Consider the following 12606-nt stretch of genomic DNA (forward strand, 5'->3'; position numbering starts at 1 on the left):
TCAATTACAATTCACATGACATACACTTTAAAGTTTGAACCAATTATAAAACAATGATGGGCCGTTCTTGTGATTTAGAGTAGCAAACAATTAATGATCATGTGGTTGCCATTTTTGTATTTTTGAATGTAAAACTAATAAATGGTGCCGACAATTTTTTGAATGATGGAATGCTATTGGGCCGCTAATTTTTAGATCAGATCAATATTAAAATGTGATTGGGCCGTTCACTTTAGTCACATGTACACCGATTTGTTTCACATGTAATCCTCGAGCAGTGCAAATACATGAACCGACAACCTTTATCTTGAGCCAACACAATCACATGCACATTTATGAAATCACATGCAATCCTGATTCATTCAAGATCGACAAACACTTTGATTGAACTGTCCAACTTTAATCACGTGATCAACTGAACCAATTTCAAACGGTCACACCCTCAAATGGTCACACCCTCAAACAGTCACACCTTCAAACGGTCAGGACTACTTCAAACGGTCAGGACTACTTCAAATGGTCAGGACTACTTCAAACGGTCAGGACTGCTTCAAACGGTCAGGACTGCTTCAAACGGTCAGTTCAAATGGGAACCCCCATTTCAAACGGGATGTGTCAATTTCAAACGGACAGTCGCTGATTCAAACAGACCTAAAAACTCGAATTTCTCCTAAATGGCTAGGAATTAGGATCTGAAACTTGGTAGGGTTGTAAATCAAGTGTTTTCGCACAACATATCAAAAAATCAACTGATTCGGACCGTAAAAACCTGTTCAATTTGACGATTTTCAGTAAAAACGTGAAAAATATGAAAAAATGAAGAAATCGATGAAATTCGTATCTGAAATCGATGATTTTCTGCGCGTAAATGTGTGATAGATCAGTGCAATCGAGCTCCTGCTCTGATACCACTTGTAGGACCGGTTTTGACTCCGAAACGATTGCGAAACGAACGTATGACGTGCGGAATCCGTACACGAACGCGACCTAACACACGTGATGTAATATAAATGTGATTCTAATATAAAATCTGATATTGTACAACACCTTGAATCACTTTCTCTCTCTAGAATCTCTCTCTAGATCTAGAGCTTTCTAATTCACCAAATGAGGAAAAGTCTCTAATCTAAACATAACCTCCCTATTTATAGGCCTTGACTTTTAATGAGATTTCTCATTATTACAATTATGCCACCTTGCCTATTTGACTATCTATCTCTAATATTACAATATAAATCCTGTTTTCTTCTGTTTCTCACTACGGCTCGGATTGACAAAGGCTATAGACATAAATGTACTAACAGAAGAAACATCTGGAAATGGTTGAAGAGTGGGATGTGTTGGACCGTTCTATGACCCTGAAAAGTCAGTTAAGGTAGTTCATCTTTGCGTATAAAGGCGGAATTAATGTACACAAAGTAACAACAACTTTTCCTCTTTAATTCCTTCTTTATTGATGCTTTCTGAATTGATTTTGACAGAGTTTCGTCACCACAAGCATGACCTGATTTCGCTCCAAGTTCTAAATGAGATCACACATGTCAGGTATATATAGTTGGTCTGATTTCGCTCTTATGACATGACATATGAGCGAAATCCCATGTGATCCATATAAGCGAAATCTCCAAGAACCCTATAAGCGAAACCCTACAATGTCCTAATAAGCGAAATCACCTACTCTAAATGTACACATAAGCGAAATTACATCATTAAACCCTATTTTGACTTTCAAGCTCCAAACTAACCTATCTTGACCTAAGACTTGAGATAAACGTAGTCAACAGACATTCCGTGCACCAATAGGATGAATCTCCTTTTGTTTCTCATCTTGAATCGAAAGAGAGTATGCAGTACTAATTAAAGGCAAGGGTTGCATCATTAGAATATTTCCTCTAACATTATCATAAGCTGAATTCAATCCCATGAGAAACTGGATCAACTTTTGTTCTTCGTCTCTTTTTGCTAATTCTGCAGAAGCACCACATGAACATGTAGAAATTGAAGACAACGAACTTATCTCATCCCAAATGCTCTTAATCTTGGAGAAATAGAGTGCAATATTACTACTACCCTGTGAAATTTCACATAAACTTTTATGTAGTTGATAGTACTTTGCACCATTAGCCTGACCATATCGATCATTCAATTCTTTCCACAATTGTGCAGCAGTTTGCACATATAGAACACTTTCACCTATGTCTCTAGTAAGAGTGTTGATTATCCACGAAATCACCATATCATTACATCGCTTCCACAGATTGACATGTTGTGCTTCGGCTGTGATGGAACCATCGACAAACCCTAGCTTATTCTTTGCTGATAGAGCAATTGTCATAGCTCTCTTCCATGAACCAAAACCTGTTCCATCAAATTACTTAGACACGAGAATCATACCGGGATGATCAGATGGATGAAGATACAAAGGATTCGAGGTATCAATTGCAGGATTAATCGGTGAAGTAGGATTTGCCATTATGTTGAATGAAAATCGAATAAGAAGAGAGAAACAGATCAAAGAATCGAACAAGAAATGAATCGGAAGATGATGAGAACGAACAATTGAAGATTGAACAAGAGAATTGATGAAAATCGAATGCGAGCGGAATCGAAAAACGAAGGATCAAGAGCAGATTTGCTCTGATACCATGTTGATTGAGAAAAAGAAATGGGGAAAGCTGAAGTTCTCATTGATTCAACTAACTGAATATATGCAAGGTCAAAAAGATAATTAACCAACTAACTAACTAAACAACTAAACTCAGCTAACTAACTAAGCTAACTAACCAAGCTAACTAAGTTGTACACATTATTCAGCATAAGGTACAAGTAAAAGCCACAATAGTAACCAACAAAGTTATAGAATGGTATTACATTTACTAACTTTTCTATTATTTGGTATATAAAATTACATTTATTTAACTCGTGTAATAAATGAGGTTTTTTAAAGATGTATTATTTTATTTATTTGGAAAACAATATTACATTTATTCAACCCGTCTAATACATGGTTTTAAAGATATAATTTTTTTTATTTGGTATATAAAATTACATTAATTCAACCCGTACAATATGGTTCTTATATATATAATTTTTTTTATTTAATATATAAAATTATATTTATTTAACCCGTGCAATAAAGAAAGTTTTTAAAGATATAATGTTTTATTATTTAGTATATAAATTTATTTACTCAACCCGTGTAATTTGTGAATTGTTATTTATATAACAATTTTCCTAGAGTTTTAGGAATGTAATAATTTTACTCCAATTATTATTTTAGGACAATAACGCGCTTACAAACATGTAACACATTGTTTAGTACACATAATTTACAGTATGTACTCGAGTTATTTTGACCATATGAATTTATAATAATTTACGTTATGAATATTAATTACTGATTGAAATAAACTATATTCATCACTAGGATTCATTCATGTTAAAATTCAAGGTTTAATTTCATGTTGGTAAATTTTTTTAAAAAATGAGGATTTTCACCAAAATTTACCTAAAATGGTAACTTGGTGGATTGATCGATTAAATTGACCAATAGTGGTTTTGAATGATCAAATATATTTTCATAAATGTTTCTCAAAGTTAACAACTGATATCAAAGGTGTTCAAACTCAAGTTAGAGTTAAAGAAACAAACGTCCCTAGTCAGTAGTCATCCCGTAGTTAAAGATATACTGAAATCTACTCTTGAGTACTCGGAAAGGGTTATTGGATTTTAATAATCCTAAGTTTCACCTGTTGGCCGATAATAATCCTAACTTTAAAAATTTCCTCCAATAATCCCAATTTGTAAAAGTTTGGCCGCCATTGATCCTTTTTCAAACATATAAGAATTTGGTCTCCTCAATAGATTCAATTACGCCTAGAGACTCCTTAATTGATTTAAGTGCACCTATGTTAGAAAAGGATTAATGGCGGCCAAACTTTTACAAGTTGGGATTATTGGAGGGAATTTTTAAAGTTGGGATTATTATCGGCCAACAAGTGAAACTTAGGATTATTAAAAGAGAAAATTGCTAAATTCGTCCCTGAGGTTTTACACAAATTGCTAGATCAGTCCAAAATCAAGATTTGCTACTAAAACAGTCCAAAAAACAGACGCCGTTAAATATAGCAGTTGGACTGTTCTAGCAACAAATCTTGATTTGGACTGTTTTAGCAGCAAATCTTGATTTTGGTCTGATCTAGCAATTTGTGTAAAACCTCAGGAACGAATTTAGCAATTTTCTAAAAAAAGTGATTTTTAACTGTTTTTTATATTTAATGTGATATTAATACACCATTAATGAATTTCAATAAAAAAAGTTCTAGTAATTTCTTCAAATGTAATAAGTGATGTCATCTTAAACTTTAATTATGATGCATATAATGCATTTCGAATTTATTAAGTTTTTTTTGGTAATTAATATGATATTAATACACCATAATGGAATTTTAACAAAAAAAAACTATTCATTTTTTCAACATCATAAGATTACCGGGGAAAACCCGTTTGGCTCAAGGATCGAACCCGAGTCGTCCACCATCAATTCTGGGGAAAACCCGGTAACCCACTCGCCCGTAGCCACGACGGTAAAATTACCGGTAAATACATTTTTTCTTAAATATCGTGGTTTAGTGTTAAAAGAAAAAGCTAAGAAACCAAATTAAATTTCTTATGATGTTACCTCTACTCCGAGGGTAACCCGTCGTCCTCCACCAATTCCGGGGAAAACCCAGTAATCCATCTGCCCGTAGGCACGACGGTAAAATTACCGGTAAAACCCGTTTGGCTCAAGGATCGAACCCAGGTTTCCCTGGGTCTCCTATCACTGCTCACCAGTGCCTCACTCCTTTTTTTGCACAAAATCAGAATTGAACCTGAGTCTTCAAAGAATAACTCAAGTACTCCTACCACTTGAGCTAGAGGTCATTGGCAACATCATAAGAAATTTAATTTGGTTTCTTAGCTTTTTCTTTTCACACTAAACCACGATATTTAAGAAAAAAAATGTATTTACCGGTAATTTTATCGTCGTCCCTGCGGGCGGGTGGGTTACCGGGTTTTCCCCGGAATTGGTGGTGGACGACTCGGGTTACCCTCGGAGTACTTCGTTTGTCCAGTGGGTGCCCCGAGAGTGCTCAGGATTGATTTGTTGGCCGTTCAAAAAAAAAATTCTTATGATGTTGAAAAAACGAATAGTCTTTTTTTGTTAAAATTCCATTATGGTGTATTAATATCAAATTAATTACCAAAAAAAAAAACTTAATAAATTCGAAATGCATTATATGTGTCATAATTAAAGTTTAAGATGACATAACAATAATACAATTACATGGAAAAAAATAACTAACAAATAAAAAATCACTTATTATATATGAAGAAATTACTAGAACTTTTTTTTTTATTGAAATTCATTAAAGGTGTATTAATACCAAATTAAATATTAAAAACAGTTAAAAATCACTTTTTTTGAGAAAATTGCTAAATTCGTCCGTGAGGTTTTACACAAATTGCTAGATCAGTCCAAAATCAAGATTTGCTGCTAAAACAGTCCAAATCAAAATTTGTTGCTAAAACAGTCCAACTGCTATATTTAACGGCGTCTGTTTTTTGGACTGTATTAGCAAAACAAATCTTGATTTTGGACTGTTTTAGCAACAAATCTTGATTTTGGACTGATCTAGCAATTTGTGTAAAACCTCAGGGACGAATTTAGCAATTAACTCTTATTAAAATCTAATATCCCATTCGAAAATGATAAAATGAAAGCCAACAGTTGATTTAGGATGAATAGAGTTAATTGATCATGTATATGGTAAAACTGATAAGAACATTATTTAATTGCAATTTATTTCAAATTAAGCGTAATTATTGAAATTGAAATGGACCTTAAGGATTGACCACTTTAAAACTAATTTGCCAAGCACATTGAGCTTTCCAAAACAAAGTATACACTAAAACGTTCATTTATAAGGATTTGTGCGATATGTAAGTGTCCAAACTTATTAAAATCGAAGTAATTGATTATTTTGGTTGGTAAAAAGAATGCATACAATGGTTTCTATGTTTAGAGAGGGAGAAGGGGGATTGGAGTTAGATATATAGTGAGATCACTCATTTGTAAGGGTACATTACACGAAACTAATCATGTTATGGATTGTTATATCTATTAGTTATTTATAATAAACGTGATGTGTTTGTGTGAACCGTTTAGTTACACGGGTTTTGTACAGATTTACCTATTCAACCCGTTTAATTAAATAGGCTGAGTCACCAACCTGATCACGATCTGTTTAACACAATTATTACAAGCACTATCCTAGTTAGATGTTTACAATTTTTCTTACTAGCCGTCATCCTATTTGACACATTTAAATAAACAAATTTTAAACAATCTTTGTACAGTTAAAAGAAACAATGACAATATTTAATGATTATTTAAATAAAGAGTAAACTGTCAAAATGATCTCTGAGTTTTGGTCATTTTTCCTACTTTAGAGCATTCATATTCATTCATTAAATTCTGTGTGTGAAGTTTTTATAATATAAAAAGTGGTTGTGAGTGGAGGAGAGAGAAAATGTTACTGTTCATCTGTATATTTGGGGGTACAGTGTTCACCCCCTATAATTTTTTAATATATTTTGAAAGTAGTTGTGAGTAGAGGAGAGAGAAAAGGTAATGACAAAGGTATAAAAATATTATTTAATTAAAAACGAGAGAGAAAATGCAGTGTTTTTTAGTGTAATTTAGGGTGAAAATATGATGGAATGGATGTGAATGCTCTTAGTCTAAAACTCAAACCTTTTTAATCTGGATCCCTGTGGTTTCGGTTTTGTTGTCATTTTCATCCAAAATCAAAATCTCGTCAGATTTTCTAGTTAAATCCAACTTTTTTGTCTTTTTCCTCTCTTTTAATGAAGGGCAAAATGGTCTTTTAACGTTTTATTATAACAAATTAAAAAATCTGACTATTTTGCCCTTCGTTAAAAGGGAGAAAAAAAAGACAAAAAAAATTAGATGTTAACTGAAAAATCTGATCAGATTTTACTTTTAAATGAAAATGGTAACAAAATTGAAATCACATAAATACGGATTCAAAAGGTTTGAATTTAAACTAAACTAGAAAAGTAACTAAACATCAAAGAACATTCTAAGAGTTTACTCTTTGAATAAAAGAAATTGTTTATGTTGTAACTTTAAAGCAAGAAATACTTTTGAAAAAGAAAAAAACTTTACATGCAATCTATCACTCCATTTATAGATAGTGCCACGAACTGTTTATAAAGTGGCTGTGCTTTGGGTAACAAACAACCCACTCAAGGCCCCCTCCACCACAAACTGTATTTGTATCAATATTTGTGGCTGTATTTGCATACATCACTATACTCTTTTATTCTGGTACCCTCCCCCACAAAGAAATATCTTAAAATCCACAAACCAACCCCATATGATTGCATCACTCATTCTCACTCCTCTACACAATCCCCTCATCTTTCCGGCAACCTCTCAGCCTCTTCCTCACCGGATCAAACTAAGGTTTTATTTTCGTAAAATCTTTGCCATTTTGTTAATTGAATTCTTGTGTTTTGTTTCTTTCTTTTAGCATTAGTCTTTGTTGGGTTGAAAATTTGTAATTCACTCAGTTTTTGACGTGGGATATTGAATATTCTCCGATCAATATGGTTGATATTTTGTGGGTTTGATTTCTTTTTTTTTTTCTTTATAAAGTTGGATGCTTTTTTTCTAGTTTGTCTTTTGGGTTATTTTGGTTAATTCATGTTCATTCAATTTTGATATTTGTTTAAGAGTGATCTAAGAGCATTCACAATGAACCCCTGTATGTATATTTGTGAGTGTGTTAGGAGTTGTTTGTTTACCTCTTAATGAGTCTCTTAATGGTTTAGACCTCTTACTAGTTCAGCACTTAGGGGCTGTTTGTTTACCTCTTAATGAGGCTCTTAATGGTTCAGATCTCTTACTGGTTCAGCACTTAATGGTTCACACTGTTTGTTTCACGAGCAGATGTCTGAATGGTTTAGACATTTGCCTCTGAATGGTTAAGCGTTATACAGCGTCTGAATGGTTAAGACCTCTAATCTGAATTGGTCAGACATTTGCCTCTGAACGGTTAAGCATTATAGAGGCTCTTAATGGTTCAGACTTCTTACTGGTTCAGCACTTAATGGTTTAGACCTCTTACTGGTTCAACACTTAACCATTCAGATGTTGCCAAACAGCCCCTTAGTTACATTATATTATAAGGAATGATTACGAGTGGAGGGGGGAAATGTTACTGCTCATCTGTAAATATACAGGAAACACTATTCAACCTTATAAATTTTTTAATATTTTTGAAAGTGGTTGTGAGTGGAGGAAAGAGAAAATGTAATGATAAATGTATAAAATAATATTATTTAATTGAAAAGGTGAGAGAAAAAATAGTATTGTTTAGTGTAATTATATGTATAAATATTAGGATTCCAATGTGAATGCTCACTATCGCAAACCCGGTGCTCGAGGCTCCTCATTCGTGGAGTCCGGCCGTCCGGGGTGTCGGGTCAAGTTGGGCCGGATGTATGCATCCTTGGCCTTCACCTGCATTTCTAAGGTTATGTGAAATGGCAACAATCTTACCGTTGATCTAACAACTAGTTGACTATATGAATTATTGTGATTCCATGTAAAGAGTAATATATATATTATCTAATCAAGTAATCATGTTTTGGTTGTCCTAGATTCGTTATTTATGGTTGAAATAATAATTCATTTTATATTGAATCTTGAACTCAAATGATCATCCTTTTTTCTGATTTTAGGAATAAATGATGGGGCGTTTTTCGTCAATGTTAGATGGGCTCGCAAGGACGTTTTCAACTTCCAAACGAGGTGCAAATTCGAGTCAATGCGGTGGAAAAGAAGCTGCAGAAGCTATGGCAAAAGACGCAAAGAAGAATGAGATGATCTTAAGATCATCTGGTACTGTCAACGCCAAGGGGTCGAATAATTTTGCTTCCGTTTGCTCGAAAAGAGGCGAAAAAGGAGTGAATCAAGATTGTTGCATAGTGTGGGAGGTATAATCTATAAAGTCATAAAGATTATTCATCTATAAAATTGGTGATTAGAATGATATGTTTTTATAGGAATTTGGGTGTCAAGAGGACATGATGTTTTGTGGAGTGTTTGATGGTCATGGTCCGTGGGGACATTTCGTCGCCAAGAGGGTCTGTAACATGATGCCGGCATCATTGCTATGCAATTGGCAAGAAATGCTAGTTGAAGGTTCGATTGATCAGATTGACAAAGAGATTGATAGATTCAATCTATGGCAGGATTCTTTTGTAAAGACTTGTGCTGATGTAGATCAAGATCTAGAGCAATACCGTAAAATCGATTCGGTTTACAGTGGAACCACAGCTTTAACAGCCGTCAGACAGGTAACTAAAGATGATTTTTTTTTTCTTTTATTATTTAGTGAGCTCAAACATAGAGATTTCGAGAGTGGAAACTGTGTCGTGTTGGTGGTGGGTTGAGTTGTCGAACCCAGACATGACCAATATATTTATTTGTGCTAAAGACGTCAATCTTAGTCTTGGGCCCAGTTATAATCATTTAATCCAATTACCCGAACACTACCTGTTCAACCCATTTATTGAAACGAGTCAAATGGGCTGCCCAGTTGTAAACGTGTTAAACAGGTTAGTGGGTCCACCTGTTTAATTAAACGGGTTAAACAGGTCAACTTGAACACAAAACCTGATTGCTTCTGTGTCGTGTCAGGAATTGACACCGTTATATCTTTATATGTAACATTGCCATTTCCAGGGTGATCATCTTGCTGTAGCAAATGTTGGAGATTCCCGAGCAATACTCGCTACAGCTACCGATGATGGCGGCTTGGTACCCGTACAACTTACAGTTGATTTTAAGCCAAATCTACCTCGTGAGTAGCTCTGATCCTATACGTGTTGGGGTGTCAAGATCGATGGGTAACACGTCACTTTAGTATTTTCCAAATTGTTTGACCCGTTTGATCTGTTTCCCTTTTTAAGTATTTTTCTTACGAATTTGACCCGATAAAACAAAATACAACTCAGTTGCAACCTGTAGTGTTTTCATTAGAGTTTTGTGGTTAACTTTGAGCAAACCTATTGGTTTACAGAGGAGGCTGAACGGATAGTCGAGTGCAATGGTCGCGTTTTCTGCTTAGAGGATGAGCCCGGTGTGCACCGCGTATGGCTGCCAAATGAGGAATCACCTGGCTTGGCTATGTCACGTGCCTTTGGCGATTACTGTATAAAAAATTTCGGCCTTATTTCTGTTCCTCAAGTCATACAACGACATATAACCACTCAAGACCGATTTATGGTTCTTGCTTCTGATGGGGTAAGTTCAAATTCAAAAAAAAAAAAAAAAAAAAAAAAAAAGAAACTTGATTTGCTGCATAGGTTTTAATAAGTTAATGTTAATGTTATTGTCTTTGTAGGTATGGGATGTTATTTCAAATGAAGAAGCAGTGGAGATTGTGTCATCAACCAAAGACAAGGCCAAATCGGCTAAACGATTGGTGGATTGTGCGATCCAAGCATGGAAACGCAAGAGAAAAGGGATCGCTACCGATGATATTTCAGCCATTTGTGTTTTTTTTCATAATGAATCTCCCTCAACTAACCAAAGTCATACTGCGAAATAAAAGTTAACAAGATTTTTTTAAGATTGTTTACACCTTCTTTATAGTTCACAGAATTATTTTACCTTTCACATATATATACATCCATAGCATGTTTAATACAAAACTGGCTTAGCTTACTACCGGGGCGGACCTATAGTGTTACAAGGGGTAACCTCCGTTGCCCCTTCCCTTGACGCTCCGACAGTAGTGTAAATTTTGGAAAAAAACTGACGTTTTTTCGATTTCATTACCCCTTTTTTTAGAAACGTTACCCGTATGCGGATTTTCTAGATCCGCCACTGGCTTACTAGTTGAAGAAGTCTTGAGCAAAGAGTGAAATTACAAAAATATATGGCTCCTACAATAGTTCAAAAGAGGTGCAATGAGAAAACATTAACATGACATCAAAATAATCATATTTTTAGTTAGATCAATATAAATAGTCTAATAATGCATTGAATGTGTTTGGATTGTCCTCAATTAATGTTTAAAATAAGAACTACAAAACGTATATAATTTTTTGGATTCAACCTGTAAACATATTTTAACCGTTTACAACTTTATTACACCATGCTTATACCCGTCTAGGACGGACTGTTTGTGTTTACAACTTCACTACAATCATCAATTTGTTTGACTCGTTTTGCTAAAAGATTAAATGGGTTATGTTCAGGTTACATAATTTTAGATCTATGTATATGAATCGTACTCGGGTTCATCAATATTAACCTGTGTTGGTTAAAGCGGTATGCTCCATATTACGATCGATCAACTTGTGTGATAAGTGTCCCATTTCGTTCCAACACCGAACCTGCCAACCTTTGATCGCGGACATAGTCATCAACTCCACAAATGTGGGTACAACATCAATAAGCGGTGTTAGGAAGGAACCGAGGTTCAACTGTAGGCGCAAGATCACAAGTTATGAACAAGAATTGACAAACTAAATGATCCTTGGCTTGTTCGATATACATGCTGGAACGGTGTGAGTAAACGATGTGTTTCTTTTGATACGTCACGGCCCTAGTGGCGAAGCTTGAGATTTCCGAAGGGGAGGGTCGAAGACGTATATACCAAAAATTTCTATAAAACCGGGGGGTCAAGGTATGGGATTAGGAGAAAACACCTTAAAGTGTGAGAATGGTGAGAACGCATCCTGGCCCAACACGTGGCGCGGGATATGATCAGGGCACGAGGGGTTTTTTTGTCTATTCAATCTTCTTTTATTTTCCAATTTTGCGTAACATGCTGCTTCATTTTTGGCGTCTAAGATTATTTTGGCGTTAATTATATTCATTAACTAATTGGCGTTTTATTGTTTCTTAGATCTGTTACGTTGAATTAATTGTTTTTGTGTCACATAGATAATTTTTTTGGCGTTATAGCGTTTCCTGGTCAAATTTTTGGCGTTTGTGGCGTTGTTAATAATTCATTACGATTCATTAATATTTTCATAAGATTACAATAAGACCAAATGTTTTTTATGGCGTTTAGTCAATTTTTTTGGCGTTTAATACATTGACAAGGTGCTTTGCCAGCATCCGTTCTCACAGTTTTCATACTATTAGCGTTTTAGTGTTTGTAGTTTTTGGCATTTTATATAGTAATTTTTTTTATTAGTAGAGAATTAGATAACAAACAACAGATAATTAGATAACAAAACAATAGAAAATGAAAAAAATAAAAAAATTGTCTTGATCGTCCTAACATACACCCTCTTTCTGTTGTCAAAACGTAGGACGAATCGCCTGATTGCAGAGTGTATCTCCACCAAACGATGGTTGCCATTTTTGGCGTTTTGGTTAAACTTGGCGTTTTTGGTAAAAGATGTTTTTGCAGAATAATAGATTGAAGTGATTATGGAAGCGACGTTTAACGTCGTTTATATAATGATGTTTTTTGCGCGTAATTTAGGAGGGAATTTCTTCTAATAAATGTT

At 34.5% G+C, this 12606-nt stretch overlaps 2 protein-coding genes across 2 annotated transcripts; one reads left to right on the forward strand and one right to left on the reverse strand.

The window, feature by feature from the left end:
- Positions 1 to 1777: 1777 nt before the first annotated feature.
- Positions 1778 to 2335, reverse strand: LOC110888418. Its single transcript, XM_022135943.1, has one exon. The coding sequence runs from the start codon at positions 2333 to 2335 to the stop codon at positions 1778 to 1780; it is 558 nt and encodes a 185-aa protein (XP_021991635.1).
- A 4946-nt stretch (positions 2336 to 7281) lies between these two features.
- Positions 7282 to 10756, forward strand: LOC110890519 (probable protein phosphatase 2C 34). Its single transcript, XM_022138140.2, has 6 exons — positions 7282 to 7534; positions 8815 to 9069; positions 9139 to 9432; positions 9821 to 9938; positions 10158 to 10381; positions 10482 to 10756. The coding sequence occupies exons 2-6, from the start codon at positions 8821 to 8823 to the stop codon at positions 10686 to 10688; spliced, it is 1092 nt and encodes a 363-aa protein (XP_021993832.1). The 5' UTR covers positions 7282 to 7534; positions 8815 to 8820; the 3' UTR covers positions 10689 to 10756.
- Positions 10757 to 12606: the final 1850 nt, after the last annotated feature.

The sequence above is a fragment of the Helianthus annuus genome, chromosome 11 (assembly GCF_002127325.2).
Source record: "Helianthus annuus cultivar XRQ/B chromosome 11, HanXRQr2.0-SUNRISE, whole genome shotgun sequence".
NCBI lineage: Eukaryota > Viridiplantae > Streptophyta > Magnoliopsida > Asterales > Asteraceae > Helianthus > Helianthus annuus.